Source organism: Bicyclus anynana, chromosome 14, assembly GCF_947172395.1.
Source record: "Bicyclus anynana chromosome 14, ilBicAnyn1.1, whole genome shotgun sequence".
NCBI lineage: Eukaryota > Metazoa > Arthropoda > Insecta > Lepidoptera > Nymphalidae > Bicyclus > Bicyclus anynana.
Genome location: NC_069096.1, coordinates 9,630,239 through 9,647,177, shown reverse-complemented (window position 1 = coordinate 9,647,177; position 16,939 = coordinate 9,630,239). Strand labels below are relative to the sequence as shown.

The 16,939-nt window shown below is 35.8% G+C and overlaps 1 protein-coding gene across 1 annotated transcript in view; it reads left to right on the top strand.

Annotated features, from left to right (window-relative positions):
• Positions 1-16,939, top strand: part of LOC112055162 (kazrin) — a 199,762-nt gene that overhangs the window by 120,054 nt on the left and 62,769 nt on the right. Inside the window, exon 4 of the mRNA XM_052885385.1 lies at positions 16,472-16,645. Coding sequence (XP_052741345.1) covers positions 16,610-16,645 — 36 coding nt within the window. The 5' untranslated portion in view covers positions 16,472-16,609. The remainder of the gene's footprint in view (positions 1-16,471; positions 16,646-16,939) is intronic.

Below are 16,939 nucleotides of genomic sequence, written 5' to 3'. Positions count from 1 at the left end.
ACGTCCGTTAAAAAGACTCTTGCGAATGAGGGCTTACAAATAAATAGATGAGGTTTCTCAGTTGATTTGATATTTATTTTAATAGTTTATTTGGTATGAAGCTTTGCTATTTGCTATTATCGACCACTATCAGATTTTAATGTTAACGACCTGCACGGTTATTATGTATCTCGGTGTACCGTTAAAATAATGAGTCACTAAATAAATTTTCGTTTTTGCAATCATCTAAAATTGTATTTTCAACAAAATTAAAAAGTTATCGTCAAATTACGTAAAGTGGCATTAGTAAAGTTGTGATCGTAGCATTTGTTGTAATCGAGCATCGATGATGTAATTTCGTTGAAATAACTATGTTAGATGATCACACAAATGAAAATACGATGAAAATCCAGAGAATTTTCTTAATTATCTGCGTGTGGCCAATCAGCTTTGGGCAAGCGTGGTGGACTATTAGCCTAACCCCTCTCATTCTGAGAGGAGACTTGAGCTCAGCAGTGATATGGGTTGATAATGATGATCAATTTAATACAAAATAACCTACACAATAGATCAAGTTAAACATCGCTTCATTAACAAAATTGCTCGATGTTTGGCCACTAAACGTTGCTACACAAAACCAATTTAGAAAATTCATATCACTTTTCATCGTGTAAAATTTTAAATTCCATTAACGTTATTGGTCGTTAGTTGCCGTGTTATGATGGTCGTTATATTTGTCACCGGCCCTTGAGTTAGCGTCTTTTTTGTAATATTACGTTTATTTATAACGTACCTACTCGTATGTTGTGGTTATACTAAAATTCAAGTTTATTTTAATTTTCTTAACGTTGCGTTATTTTGGATATTTTTATTATGACCTGTCTACTGGATGAAAAGTATTTTGTATGAAATTAAATATGTCAAAAAATATATTGCCAATACCTAAAAATATTCAGTTCAGGGTATCATTATGATGATGTCTGGAATCCAGGACTGATTTTTCGCAGACTATCTTAGATATTTTACTAGACTACTCCATTAGAATTTTAGACGAAATAATATTCGCCAACAAGGAAAATAAGCTGATTTCATTATTTTCACATCGATAGCAGTGATTTAAGTATTCTCTTTCAACTTGTATTTCATGTATCGTCATGAATATATAATAATTTATTTATTTTGCTATCATCCACGAAAAGCCGACGAACCCATGCGACAACGTCACCCAGGTCCGACAAAATACTCTCTACGTACGTTTCACCCCGAAACCGGAGCATCCTCGGGAGATGTTGAGATGTTGTCGTACGTAGAGAGTATTTTGTCGGACCTGGGTGACGTTGTCGCATAGGTTCGTCGGCTTTTCGCGGATGATAGCAAAATAAATAAATTATTATATATTCATGATGAAATTCTGCAAAGTAACGCCTGATTGTATCCAATACCATGTATTGTCAGTTGTCTTTGCAAATTGTTTGTCTTTGCATTGTCAAATATTATGAAAAATGTTCTGTTTATCAAATTATTTGATTATAATTATATTAATTGATTATTACCAATATTAATTTACATAATTGTTGTTAGTGTTAAATTTTGAAATACAAATTATGAAAAAAGTTCGTCTGAAATTATACATATTTGACGTCAGTACTGCAGTCCAATCTTGCTTATAAGACAATAATTATAACTCGCATAGTAGGGAATGAAACGACTGTATCATCCGATATACGGTTCCGAAGGCACGTCCTCACCTAGTTAACGAGTTATGTGTACAGAAGCGAAACAAAGTTTTGGTATATCCATACAGTTCGTGCCTACGAACTGTGTAGAGCTGTTTATGTTCTATCAGCATTATTTTACACATTACCAGCCGACGATAATCTATTACCTACTTCTATTTCTATACTAATATTTTAAAGAGATAGGTACAATTTGTGGCATTGTAGGGGGTAATCTCTGGATCAACTAAACCGATTTTGAAAATTCTTTTAGCACTAGACAGCCACGTTATTTATGATTGTCATACAAAGATTTCATAATAGAGATATGTCACTAGCGCCTCAAAACTGAGGCGGACAAAAGCGGCTAATTGTCTTATTTTTATTGAGTTGCAACAAAGAAAGTTATATAAACAAATCATCATCATTATCAACCCATATTTGGCTCACTGCTGAGCTCGAGTATCCTCTCAGAATAAGAGGCATTAGGCCAATAGCCCACCACGCTGGCCCAATGCGGAGAAAATTGTCTGGTATGCAGGTTGCCTCACGATGTTTTTCCTTAACTGTTTGAGACACGTGATATTTAATTTCGTAAAATGCACAAAACTTAAAAGTTGGAGGTGCATGCCCCGGACCGGATTCGAACCCACACCATTGTCGAGTTGTGTGTTCAGGAACTGTAAAGTACATGCATAAATATATAATGCTAGTAAACAACAAACACAAAATTGTGCATCTGTGCGCTCATTGGAGTCGCAAAATTTTTGCGGTGATTTTGTAGGCACGTAACATGTCTATAGCAGAGATTAATCAATAATATACAGATGGAGCGTACGGAACACGACGGTGTCGATCCCGTCACGAATATGAAATTCAAAAACGAATACGTCCTCTTGTCAGTACGATAGGAACCGTCGCATCAGTAATTTTTAATATTATTTAAGAAATATGGCGTCTTAAGTTTTTAAATATTTAAAAAACTGTTCTCAAAAACTAAGAAATAAGATGGAGTATTCTATTTATTAATTATTATATTAATTTACGTAATTGTCGTTAGTGTTAAATTTTTAAATATAAATTATGAAAAAGTTTGTATCTATATGCGGATGTCAAGGAGACCCGTACCTTTGGTTTTTTTTTATGAGTTGCACCGGCTTCAGCACGCAGTTTGTAAAGACTCTCTCTCTGGGTTACTCTGTGGTCTATAGTATAAAACGTCATTGGTGTTAAAGGATATATTTTATCCCCGCATTCCCACTTGAACGGGTACTACGTGGGTGAAATCGCGTGTGTTTGCTAATATTTTATGAAGTTTAAAACTGTAAAATCGTACAATATACACGCCAGCTCTGCCACATGTATAAGCTTTATTTTATCCAATAAAGTAACAGTTACCAAGTCACGTTCGCACCTAGGTGAGGGAAACAAAGTTTTAGAATAGCAATATAATTCGTGACGCGACGGTACGCCGTGCACAACTTTAGCCGCATATCTTCTTAAACGTTATTTCATATTCAGCTAAACCAATATCATTTACAGCTTATTTAATTCTGTTGCTTTTATATATAACCAGCGGACTTCGCCGCGACTTCGTCCGCGTGAAACTCGATGTAAACTTTCAACTACCTCTAAAAAAAAAAAGTATCCTATGTTCTTCTCCTGGCTCTAAACTACCTCCCTGCCAATTTTCAGCTAAATCGGTTCAGCCGTTCTTGAGTTATAAGTGGAGTAACTAACACGACTTTCTTTTATATATATAGATAATTTATTTATTTTGCTATCATCTGCGAAAAGCCGACGAACCCATGCGACAACGTCACTTTGCCATTGTACGTTGTAGAGTCAACATCTCCTGAGGATGCTCCGGTTTCGGGGTGAAACGTACGTAGAGAGGATTTTGTCGGACCTGGATGACGATTGAGATTTTCTTAATCGGTCCAGGTCTGGCTGGTGGGAGGCTTCGGCCGTGGCTAGTTAACCGGGAAAGACGTACCGCCAAGCGATTTAGCGTTCCGGTACGATGTCGTGTAGAAACCGAAAGAGGTGAGGATTTTCATCCTACTCATTAAAAGTTAGCCCGCTTCCATCTTCACATACCATCAGGTGAGATTGTAGTCAAGGGCTATCTTGTATTAAAATAAAAATAAAAATATATCTTGGATATTGTATGTATTCACAGCTCAAACATGTTATATGCATTAGATGTATGTAATAGGTACATTATGTCTTTTAGTATACCTATTATATAATATTTACATTGAAATCAGCAGCAAAGATATGTTAATCCAAAAAATATCGTTTCGTATTATGTATTATCAATTTTAGACGGGAAAAAACGGATTAGGATTGATTATTAATTTCGGCCGTCAGTGATGATTTAGGCTTAAAGTTAAAAGAGGCCGTGCTTTAAAGCTAAAGTGCCTTTGCCTATTATTGCCCATTCACATATTTTCTATGAACTTTTCCTTTGTCAGAAAATTCTCATAGTTTTATACAATCTATACTAATATTATAAAGCTGAAGAGTTTGTTTGTTTGATTGAACGTGCTAATCTTAGGAACTACTGCTTCGATTTGAAAAATTCTTTCAGTGTTAGATAGCCCATTTATCGAGGAAGGCTACAGGCTATATCTGGTTTAAGATCTTTATTTTCTCAAAAGAATTACATAAAATTCGCTTATATGAGAAATACAATTAACTCACTAAGGTAATTCACGTGTGTACATACTAATTAGACTTAAATCCTACATACAATAAATCAAAATAAATAACTGCTAAAAAAAAGAAAAAAAAAAAAAAAAAAAAAAGAATGCGGGTAGATTTTAAATTACATGTTTGTAACCGGCTTCTTACGTAGTATACTTGACTAGTTTTAATAAAACAAAGGTTATAGCTTACTGGATGCGGCATGTGTTACAATGACATGTTATTCAATAAATAAAATTTTAATTTCTTTTTGTAAATAAACATAGATTTCGCTTCTTTGATATCAGATGGTAATTTATTGTAGATCTGTGCTCCTTCAAATATAATATTTTTGTTACCATAGCTAGTACGAGGTTTGTGACTTAGTAAAAGGTGATTATCCCCGTATTCTTACGGGAACGTGAACCACACGGGTGAAACCGCGCGGCGTCGGCTAGTGTATAAATAAAATTACTATGTACATATATTCACAGATCACTATGCTAAATTTTAATTTACCTAAAAACAAAATTTTGTGTTACTCCTACACGTTTCACATTATTACTTTGAGCCATAAAAATTTTAAATTCCATTAAACATCAGGGGTCGCTCCTGAGGGTTGCTTTATCACCTGCGCTTGAAAACATTTTCATTAATAAAACTGTTTCAGTTAAAGTCAACGATATTCCATACTATAGACAAGTTACGTGCATAAAAAAATCCAGCCTCATTTCGTTACGTTTCGTTACACCCCCGTGCCTCGGACAGTGTCGTTCCGTTCCCATACGTTACGTTATACTCCTTTGCCTCGGACAGCCTCGTTCCGTTACGCTACGTTTTACCCCCGTGCCTCGGACAGCCTCGTTCCATTACATTACGTTACGTTATACCCCTGTGCCTCGGACAGCCTCGTTCCGTTACGGTACGTTACGTTATACCCCCGTGCCTCGGACAGCCTCGTTCCGTTACGTAACGTTAGGTTATGTTAGCCGCGGTGAAATGATTCGAAAAAAATTGCATTGCGAAACATAATATACGAGTATATCCTATTCTCTATCTCTACTAATATTATAAAGCTAAAGAGTTTGTTTGTTTGTTTAAACGATTATTTTTTTTTTTTATTACGAGCTGAAGCCTCTTGTCTCACCCGCGTGGTGCCCGTTCTCGTTGTAATACGGGGATAATATATAGCTTATAGCCTTCCTTAATAAATGGGTTATCTAACCATGAAAGAACTTTTCAAATTGGACCAGTAGTTTCTGAGATTAGCGCATTCAAACAAACAAACAAACTCTTCAGCTTTATAATATTAGTATAGATTCCCATCATTTATCGTCTCCAAAGAGTAAAAAAATCTTTTGTAGGTTTGGGTGTACTCTTCTATAATAAGATCCCCAATACTGTGATGGACCTGCCAATGCATAGCTTTAAGTAATGTGTTAAAAAACATTTACTTAGTCGAGGTTACTACAACATTGATGAGTTCCTTAATGATAAAGATGCTTGGAGGCCGCTGGATCAGCTTCCACCTTCACACAGGAAGTAAAACTATAAGAAATTTTAATGTTGTCATCAATTGTAAATTACAATGTTGTATGATTTTTTAAAAGAGCAACTGTTGAGTTTCTTGCCGGTTTATTCTCAGCAGAACCTGCCTTCCGAACCGGTGGTAGCATCTTTACAAATAGTCAACTGACGTGTCAAAAGTGCTTGTAAACTGAGCCTACTTGAAATAAATGATTTTTGATTTTGATTTCCCGTATTTTTACTGGGACGGGAACTAGTATATTATAATCCAAATATTCTAAAGGCAAGTACTCGTACGTCAATAGTACGTGGCTACAAGAATTGTGTTGAAGTGTTATCTAAACCAATATTCCGGTCTGCGAGACGTGTGCTTGCATATTTGCGGTATTAAGATAACTCGCACTTCCCACAGCTGACGTGAGCATGTGTATTTGCAAATATTCAATATTCTATTCTCGGAACAGATTTAGGTATTCCGAATATTTCATTGTCAGTGTAATATTAGTCCATGGGACAAAATCTTTGGAAAATTGTATTTGATTCATTGTGTACTAGCGGACGCCCGCGACGTCTTCCGCGTGGTTTAGTTTTTCACAAATCCCTCGGGAACCATGGATTTTTCCGGGTAAAATGTAGTAGGGATTAGGAGTTTATGGATAAAAAGTTTAAGGATAAAAAGCCTATGTGTTAATACAGAGTAAAATCTATTTCCATTCCAAACTTCAGCTAAATCGGTTCAGTAGTTGCTGCGTTAAAGAGTAACAAACATCCAAACATATATCCAAACATCCATACAAACTTTCACGTTTATAATATATAGTTATATTAAAAAAAGAAAGAAAGAAAAATATTTTTATTAAATTAGTAAAAATTTAAAACTAAGCTTTATATTTACTCACGTATCTTTTTTACAATTATTGAAGCTTATACAATCTGTGACTAATTGATTTGGGATCGATGATCGTATTAGTTTTCTAGAAGCATAAATTCACGCGATTAAAAACCACAGCGGTTTAACCGTAGTGCGGCCTAGGCCTTAAGTAGAGCATATCTAACAATGTTAGACATGTGCATGCATGCATATGTCAGATATTAACATTGTTTGCACGGCCACAGATACTCGTACTATATGCGAGTAATGGGTGTGCTTGTTCGCAAATATATTAGTATTCTTGAAACGTACTCCCGCTCTCTATAATATTGCGAAACAATGAAGCTTGGATATAATAGTATAAGAGCTCCCGCAGATATGCGATTGTAAGTCGGACGACTATCGAACGACTAAATTGCGTTTTTTATGATTTAGTAGGACAACTTTTTAAGTAAATCTCGATTCAGATACGATTTGTGTCCGTTAAATTATTTGGACGATTATGTGCGGGCTAGAATTATGTCGTTATACCTATTAGTATACTCTGCCATTTAGTCGGCTAACTTTCCATGGATTCCCGAGATTTGCGAAAATTTAGTGATTTTGATGGTATGAATGTTTGTTACTGTTTCACGCCCGAGCTACTGAACCGAATCACCTGAAATTTGGAGTAGAGATAAATTATAGTTTGAATTAACACATAGGCTACTTTTTATTCCGGAAATATCCATGGTTTCCTAGGGATTTGTGAAAAACTAAATTCGCGGGCGTCCTCTAGTAGGTACAAGTATATGTCTGTCGTCTGCAGGTGCACTTAAAGCCGATTTGGTTATTATATTTTGAGAATGTTTTCTTGACTTTAATAGAGTAAAAAAGGACCTGGCTGCAAAGAAGTGGCGGCCAAATGAACGATGGCAACATCAGACGTTTATAGTTGAAAAATAACGTAAGGGGACTTAGTTCCTGGTAAATCCCTTGACCAGACATTTTCGTTACGGTAAATGTAACGATAGATCTTAGCCTATAACTCTAGTATTAATTCTAGGAAACGGAAAGCACTTCAGTAAATACTCGTACTCGGAGAAAGGTCGGCTCTATTAAATGCTATAATAATTGTGTTTCCATTTAATGCTTTCCCTATGGAAATAGAAATCTGCTTTAGTATCATTGTAATGGAACATTACCAAGATATTGTTTCAGTAGTTCATTATATCAAGGTTTACCCTCCACCTAACTATTCATGTATAACTGAACTAATGCTAATAATATACACATTTCTGTACTTTACTGAATCCGTCGACATAATACAATAATTAATTATACACATGTACTTTCTATGAAACTATAATCGGGAACTAAAATAGTTATACCACGTATTAATAACTTCAGAACGGCTGTACAAACCAGGATGAAATTTATCATCAAAGGTTTTTTTTTTATTCTTTACAAGTTAGCCCTTGATTACTTGATTACAATCTCACCTGATGGTAAGTGATGATGCAATCTAAGGCTAATTTGTCAGGAGAAGGATGAAAATCCGCACCCCTGTCGGTTTCTACACGACATCGTCCCGGAACGCTAAATCGCTTGGCGGTATGTCTTTGTCGGTAGGGTGGTAACTAGCCACGGCAGAAGCCTCCCACCAGCCAGACCTGGACCAATTAAGAAAACTTCAATCGGCCCAGCTGGGGATCGAACCCAGGACCTCCGTCTTGTAAATCTACCGCGCATACCACTGCGCCGCGGATCTGGATACTGGAAGGTAGATCACAGTCTCATAAAAAGTTTCATTATCTGGTATGCAGGTTTCCTCACGATGTTTTTCCTACACCATTTGAGACACGTGTTATTTAATCTATAAGACCTACCTACCTATCTACGCCCTAATTAGGCAATATTTTATCTACTGAAGTTCTCTTTCAACCATTTACTTAAAACAAGCGGACGTCCCGCGGATTCATCCGCGTCGGTTCCGTTCCTGTGAGAATACGGAGTAAAAATATAGCTAACATTCATAAATAACGTGGCTTTCTAGTGGTTCATCAATATCTTTGTTTAACACGATACTATAGATAGAGACAGATGGAGGAAATTTCGAAATTCTCACTTGTGAGTTAGGCAAAATATCGTTATAGAATAGCCCTACTGAACCGAATCACCAGAAATTTGAGGTAGAGATTATAGTCTGGATTAACACATAGGCTACTTTTTGTTCCGGAAAAATCCATGGTACCCGCGGGATTTGTGAAAAACTGAATTCCACGCGGACGAAGTCGCAGGCGTCCGGTAGTCTTTTTATAGTAATTAGAAAGAATACTTATCATTCATAAAATATAAACATTTGAATTTTCCCGAGCTCCATGTATTTATTTCATCATTGAAACATTTTTACCTTTTGCAACATTTACTTGGAAAATATATTAATATCGTTAAGTCAATGTAAAGGGCTGGAGGCAATATTACGAATTTATTCCTTTACTTTCATTTTGGCATGTAAAAGTTGTGAAAGGTAGCCTAATTAAAATTTAGTTTACGTAACAGCCTTAAAGTTAGGCAAAGTTGGTTGGTTCTCCGCCATACATGTTATAAGTTATAACTTTCAAACTTCGTGGGCCCTGATGGTGCCTTGAACACTTTATCGTTTGAATAAAATATTTTTTAAAGAATAATTTTAACGATATAGTGGATATGACCTCTGCCTCCGATTCTGGAAGGTGTGGGTTCGAATCCGGTCCGGGGCATGCACCTCCAACTTTTCAGTTGTGTGCATTTTAAGAAATTAAATATCTCGTGTCTCAATCGGTGAAGGAAAACATCGTGAGGAATCCTGCATACCAGAGAATTATCTTAATTCTCTGCGTGTGTGCTCTGGACTCTCATTCTGAGAGGAGACTCGAGCTCAGCAGTGAGCCGAATATGGGTTGATGACGATAATAAGTACTATTATCGTGAACCGCAGCATACTTTCAAGAGTGAAACGAAGTATCACCGTACCCATGCTAGTTGTCTACTTTTACGTCAAATTTTAGGTTAGAATTAGTATTTGATCTAAATTATTCAATACTTACAATAATGTCAGAAATTAGTTCAATGTAACCGGGGCAACTCGTTCCCCGTACCCTGGAAACTTTTTTATGTAAATTTAGGAAAATGTGACCTGATTTTTAATGATACCGCAATCGCTTTGATGAACGCTGTATACGTGTCGGATTTGCATAAAAGGCGCTCTTAAAATATATGTCAGGGAAGTTTTGATCTTTTTTGTGTTGAGTGCCGCTTCATTAAAAGATAAAATATATAAAAGATACTACCGGACTCAGCATGGTCAGTTGCTACTCCTAAATCCTAAATCTTCTTTAAAGAAAGAAAATCTAATATTTTCCAATCCCAATCCTGACCCAAGACTTGTATCCTGGACCTTATGATACTACTGTGTGCATAGTTTTAAATAAGTTTGTAAAATGGTGAAAAAATAAATAAAAAAATAAACCTTGGCTGAGTTTGTTGTGGGCTCTTCTCGGATCAAAGCGCGTTTGGAACCCTCGTAACTTTACTATTATTATTATCACCATTATCTTAAGTTTAATATTATTACCTGACGTTTCGAAAGAGCTTGTTAACAAAGTCTATTTGAAATAAATGACTTTTGACTTTTGAGTTTTTACAACGGTTATTACAAGGTTGCTCGGTACGAATCATTGTCATTGTTTGATAAACGTGGCCCGAAGGAAATAAATAGTTAACACTGTCATACTGCCGAGGTGCTTTATGCCGTGGTAGATTAATTTACAGAACGTAGGTTAGGTATTTTTTTTGACCTACATTTTGTTAAAATCAACCTAGGTACACTACAGCCTTTCTTGATGAGTACTGTTTACCAACATTAAATTAAGAAATTAAGAAATTAGAAATGAAGGTAGAGACCGCATGTCATTTGTTTTAAATTATGTATGGTTTGTTAATAAAATGTTATATAAAATATATTAACCTTAACTAATTTTTCTAAGTTTATTTATGAAATTTATTTTCATTAATTTAAGAACAAATTTAATATAATTATTGTTAGGTGTGAAATGACTAGTGACTTATACCCTCATATTTAATTTGTTTGTTGGTAAACAGTTGGTACTCATCAAGAAAGGCTGTTATATAGATCGCCTTATCACCCCCAAAACCCTGGACTGGAAAATGTACACCACAACCGTTTCCGAGATTCTGACTATTGTAGTTAACAGTAATGGCTCGTTTAAAGATGTTATAGAAATAGTCGAAAATATTGTGCGCGAGCAACCTTAGACTAGTTTTCTATGAAATATGAACAGAGCGTCTATGTTAATGATTTTAAACTTATTTCGTGGTTGTTCATTATGAATGTTATTTAAACGGGTACATACCACGATAAAACGACGAGATTTTTATTGTAGATATTTCGACCCAGTTGCATGGATCGTGATCACGACGGGACTGTCTCTGAATCTCGTCGTTTTATCGTGGTATGTACCCGTTTAAATAACATTCATAGCGTCTATGTTATCTAATTAATTTCAGTCAGTAAATTTACCTGAATCTGGTTTGCATTTCCTTAGTTAAACGTCCAACTTTGTCTAACAGCGTAGATCACTCGAACGTGCCCCGTAATGCAAGTGGGCTGTTATGTAAATCACTTAAGCGAACTCACCTTTTTTAATTTGGGCCCGTTATCCTGACGAATAAAGTCAAGGCAAACACTTTAAGGTGGTAATTTGTGCCGACTCTCCTCGCCGCGTCCGTATTGGTCGCAAAATTGATTAAAATTCCGACAGCGTAAGAACTCGACTATGTGCTTTTTTATTAAATTGCCACCATGGGCTATAGGAGCCTGTGATAGCCACACAGAACTCATTTCACGAAAGCTAGAAGTTCGTCAGTACGGTTGCTAACTATGGAGTTTGGATGTATTTAAAAATTGAGATTTTTATGTATTCACATAAAAATGTTAATTTTCCAATATTCTTTTTAACAATACTAGCCAAAACATTGTCGGCCATGATGATATTTTAACTGTTTCATGACGTCACGTTTACACTAAACCTTAAGCAGATGGAGTGTCTGACAAATTAGTTTGACGTTTAATCCTTTAGTGACATTAAGTAACAAGTGACGTGACAAAATGGACGACAGTGTTTTTGACGTTTGGAAAAATTTATTAAATACGTAATTTCTAAATTAAGTTTTCTATGAAATCATTAACTTTTATTAATTGATATCGATATATTTCGGACCTTTGTCCATTACTTGTCCATGTACTGCACGAAATTAACTATGTTCATTTTAAATTTGTTAAGAATCAACTACCCTATTGGCTACCGTAATTAACTATGGACCATAGGTAAATAACATAGGTTATTGTAGAAGCATGGACTGACAAACTTGCAGCCTTCATAAAATAATGTCTAGCCATCGCAGTCCCTCAGTCCATTTTATTAAATTGCCGCTAGCGTAAGCTCTCAGGCTTTCAGAATCGTGGCCACGCATTTGATTTATGTTTAAACTCTCGAGATTAATTCTGCGGACATTTAAGTAATTGGTTTTTCTATTACTAATTTTAAGAATTAAGAAGATGACGAAATATTTCGGTAAATTGAAAATATTTTTCAGAACCAGGCTGTTAAAATGATTCACAGTCTCACGTAGAAAGTTTTTGAAAAATCATACATAATTAGTTTATTTTCATTTTCAATTAATTATTACCCAATTGCGTCAGAAAGAGGGTAATGTTTTTGGTAAATTCATTCAATACATTATTTGTTTAATGAATATACCTAATTAGTGAATCGCAATTAAGTTTTTGCATTGGCTTGTATAGATCGCATTTTCGTTAATTGACACAGAATAAATGAAGATTTATCATCATTAACAACCCATATTCGGCTCACTGTTGAGCACGAGTCTGCTCTGTGGTTATTGATAGTGTGAGAATTTATGAGAGTGGTTAGATTATAAGTAGCCCACCACGCTGGCCTAAAGCTGATTAACAGACTATACACACGTAGAGAATAAAAAAAACATCTCAGTTATGAAGATATAAATAAATATTATTCTACATACCTTATCCAGGTTACGGGCATTTGAAATTCAATGAAACTCACCGCATTTTATGCATCGCTGTCACAAATACAGCCACTGTGGAAAATAGTCCACCGCCGGAACCGCTCGTCAGCTAAAAATGTAATTGCCCCGTCAATCATTCCGTGAGTTGAGGTGTATTGCACTGAACAAAAAGAGTTTCCACATTTTCTGTACCTGTATTCTGCTGTTCTACTTGTGGACGACCGCGTCTTCTAAATATTGAATAGAAGCAGGCGTTGCTTTGCGGAAGTTCATCTTATCCTACTTCCTACTATCCTATCCTACTAAGGGTAGAATAAACGCATACCTCTGACGGTTTTCACACCGTCTGACGTATTGTACATTTACATAATTTCGAGTAGGTATGTACGTAAATGTGGCATCTGTAAAAGGGACATTGCCATAGATGATGGATGTGGACCAAGTTTACTCAACTTCTCACACATCCATTCCATCCAAATTCGCATTTAAAAAACTGCTAAAGAAATTTCTACTTGAAAAGCAGATTTAATTCCAACATAATGTTGCGGGGTTTTCCTTCTTATAGGTAAATATTACTGTTTAAGAATTGCGAAAATTTGTATATTATATGATAAAAGTATGTAATTTTGTTTTTTAAATCTGACGTTATTATTTTTTAGTATTATATTTTATTGTTTTACCTTTTTTAATTTTAGTTAGTTATAATGTATTTTTTAAGTTTAATTTCTATTGTTTATTTTAGTTAATAAGGTTGTTGTGTGATGTGTTTGAAGCGGCACCTGGTTAACGGTTCCAACTAAAAAACCAGCGCTGCATGGCTCTGTTTATTTAAAGAGTATGTAGCAGTATGTTGGCGCCCTTTATTAGGTTATGACACACATCACAGGATATTGTCCTAACTATTATAAGAGCAAACTGTGTTGTGTGGCATAATGCTGTAATAAAGATTTTTTCTCTCTTCCTTTCTTACCATCAGGTGATAACAATGTCCAGGGCTAAGTTGCCGTTAATTAAAAAAAAAAGTTTTATTTTACCCTCCAATTTGACCTATAGCAGTGCAAGTTAAATAATAACTTATAAAAATACTCTGTCTAATGGAAGACATTGCGTCACTTCAACACGCGTTAAGAGCGCGCAGCGCATCGGTACGATATGGATAAAATTCGAAGCGCAAACGAGACGCCGAATTATGACTTACATGTGAGTGAAAAGCACGGAGCGATTGACGCTTGACGCAAATTTTATGACGTGAGCGCCAAAACCATTTTTACCTAATTGCAAGTAAATTAAACAACATAACGAAAAACAAAATGGCCATATTCAAGATATATACCTAATTTTCTATACAAAACAAAAATTTAAGAAAATATGTTTGCTTTTCCTGAGATTGAAAGCAAAATGTGAGCAAAACATGTATTTTAAAAAAAAATAAACTATCGAGAAAAGTTTTACAAATTGTGTATTTTATATACCTAGTCATAACGAAGCTAACATATCATTTACCCAAATATCAGGCTCCTAACTTTTCCAGAATCTGAGATCCAGAACCATTTGTAACCACCAAATTACATATTGCACACTCTTCTTGCACACTGCAAGATCTTTTTGTATACGACGAAGATCACCTGAAAGGGTTAAGTGTTTACATTGCTCTTCATAAAAGGAAATAAGGTGCTTGAATACCGGTAAATCACTTAACTTTAAACTCCATAATACTCGTAATGTGTATCGCTCGCCATATACAAGTATTCATATTATTTTAAACTAGTAAACGCCATTCGGTTTCACCCGCGTAGTTCCCGTGCTTGAGGGAATACAGAGCTAAATTAAAGCCTATGACACTCACAAACAATGTGGCTTTTCAGTGTTAAAAGAATTTATAAAATCGGTTCAGTAGATTCAAATATCTACCCCTGCCATTCCACAAACTTTACCTGTTCACAATATTAGTACAGTAAGTTACATTTTGAAATATTGATTAGGTATTATAGGTATATATATATATAGCTAAAATAGAGTGTATCAATAATAATTTTATTTATTCATAGCCAGAGCTAGGACTCGAACCTAGGACCTCGTGATCCAAAGCCGCATGGCCGCAAGCCACTGTACCACCGAGGCATTGTTAGCAGTATTAAAAAGGAATTCCCAACGGCCCATACAACGTCGGGCCAGGGAGCCCAGGTAACCCTATAAAAAAATTGAGATAATAATATGATGTATAAATAAGGATCTGGTTAAATAATTGGCTTAATAAAAGTATGTTTCTTGAAGAAAAAACATTTTTTTTATCACAGGGCAATGTTAGCCGGTGTACCAAAGCGGCGCTGTAACATTTGCAGCTGTATTATATTTTTAACCGACTTCAAAAAAAAGGAGAAGGTTTTTGTATTATTAATTTATGTTACCAACAAGCTTAAAACACAAGAAAACGAACAATTAAACCAATCATAAGTCTTCAAAAACTCTGGCTGTATGGTCAACGATCTTAGGTTGTCCCCGTTGTGAGCAAATTATTATAGATGAATTAAAAATGTCTAAAAACGTTGTAACAAACTTTTTTTAAAGTAATGATTTCATTAATAAAGTAGAATTGCTGAGATTTTATTAGATACTAGCTGACACCGCACGGTTTTACCCGCGTGGTTCCCGTTCCCGTGGGAATATGAGAATAATATATAGCCTATAGCCTTCCTCAATAAATGGGCTATCTAACACTGAAAGAATTTTTGAAATTGGACCAGTAGTTGCTGAGATTATCGCGTTCAATCTAACAAACAAACAAAGAAATTCTTCAGCTTTATAATATTATAGTATAGATAATTAAATTGCCGGGTGGTTAGGGTAGGCTTGGGCCGGGGATGAGCGTTCCCCTTTACTTTCTCTGCGGTCTGTATGCCTGGTACCTGATCATAAAACTTTTCGTTGAGGAATTAGGTGGTAATTTTATATTGCGCCGGGTTTTACGTTGTTCGAATGTTTACTGCGGGCCATTGTATGGTGTCGTCCTTTTATTGCTACTGAACGTCACAGAGGCTTTGTTCCGCAGAAATTTCAACAAAAGTACGAATGTACGGTCGTCGTTACAGAAATTTTATCGGCTGGAAAGTTTCTCTTTTTTAAACCGATGAAAAATGCGAAAATTACAAAAATGATAAATTGTTTTTCACCACTGAACGTACAAAATCTTAAAGCTGATGCTTTAGCCTTATTTCATCATTAACAGTGCTCAAGACTCGTGCTCAACAGTGAGCCGAATATGGGTATATTCGGCTCACTGTTGAGCACGAGTCTTGCCTCAGAATGAGAAAGGTGAGGCTAATATTCCACCACGCTGGCCCAATATGGATTGGCAGATTTCACACGTAGAGTATTAAGAAAATTCTCAGGTATGCAGGTTCACTCACGACCTTTTTCCTTTACTGTTTGTGACACTCAGATGATAGCAGAAATGAAAATACGATGAAAAACAATGTATTGACTCATTATTTCAATGGTGCAGCTTGACGCTTTCTATTTACGCAGGCTCTACTTGAAGTATTGGCATTGCCATCGTAATGTGTCTCATATCAATAAGTAATATGAGTTTCTTTTGTTCCAGATAGCCCCAGCTCAAGGGCATAAAAGGGTCGAGTGTCAAGTCGAATAGATCAACATCACATGTGAAGGTTGACGTCAGTTGTCAACTGCCACCATGCGGGAGGCAGGATAGCATGACCACGCTTGCCACGGCGGCCTGATGGCGCTGGTGCGCCGGATACTAGGCGACGCCCAGGTATTTTTTTTTTTTGTAAAAAGAACATTTTCTATATCTTTTGATTATGACCAATATTCCCATTCCCCTCCAACTAGCCGGGAAAGACTGTATTAGGAGTGGATGCAACAATAGACCAGCTGGGCTGGGATCGAACCACCACCTCTAGGTGATGACTCCGACCGCTCTAATACTTCTAAGTCATACGCGCTGGGCACTGTTACCAACTTTAAAAATGAGGATACAAATCGCTAGCTATTTCACACCTAATAATAATTATAATTAACTTGTTCTGAAATTAATGAAAGATTATCA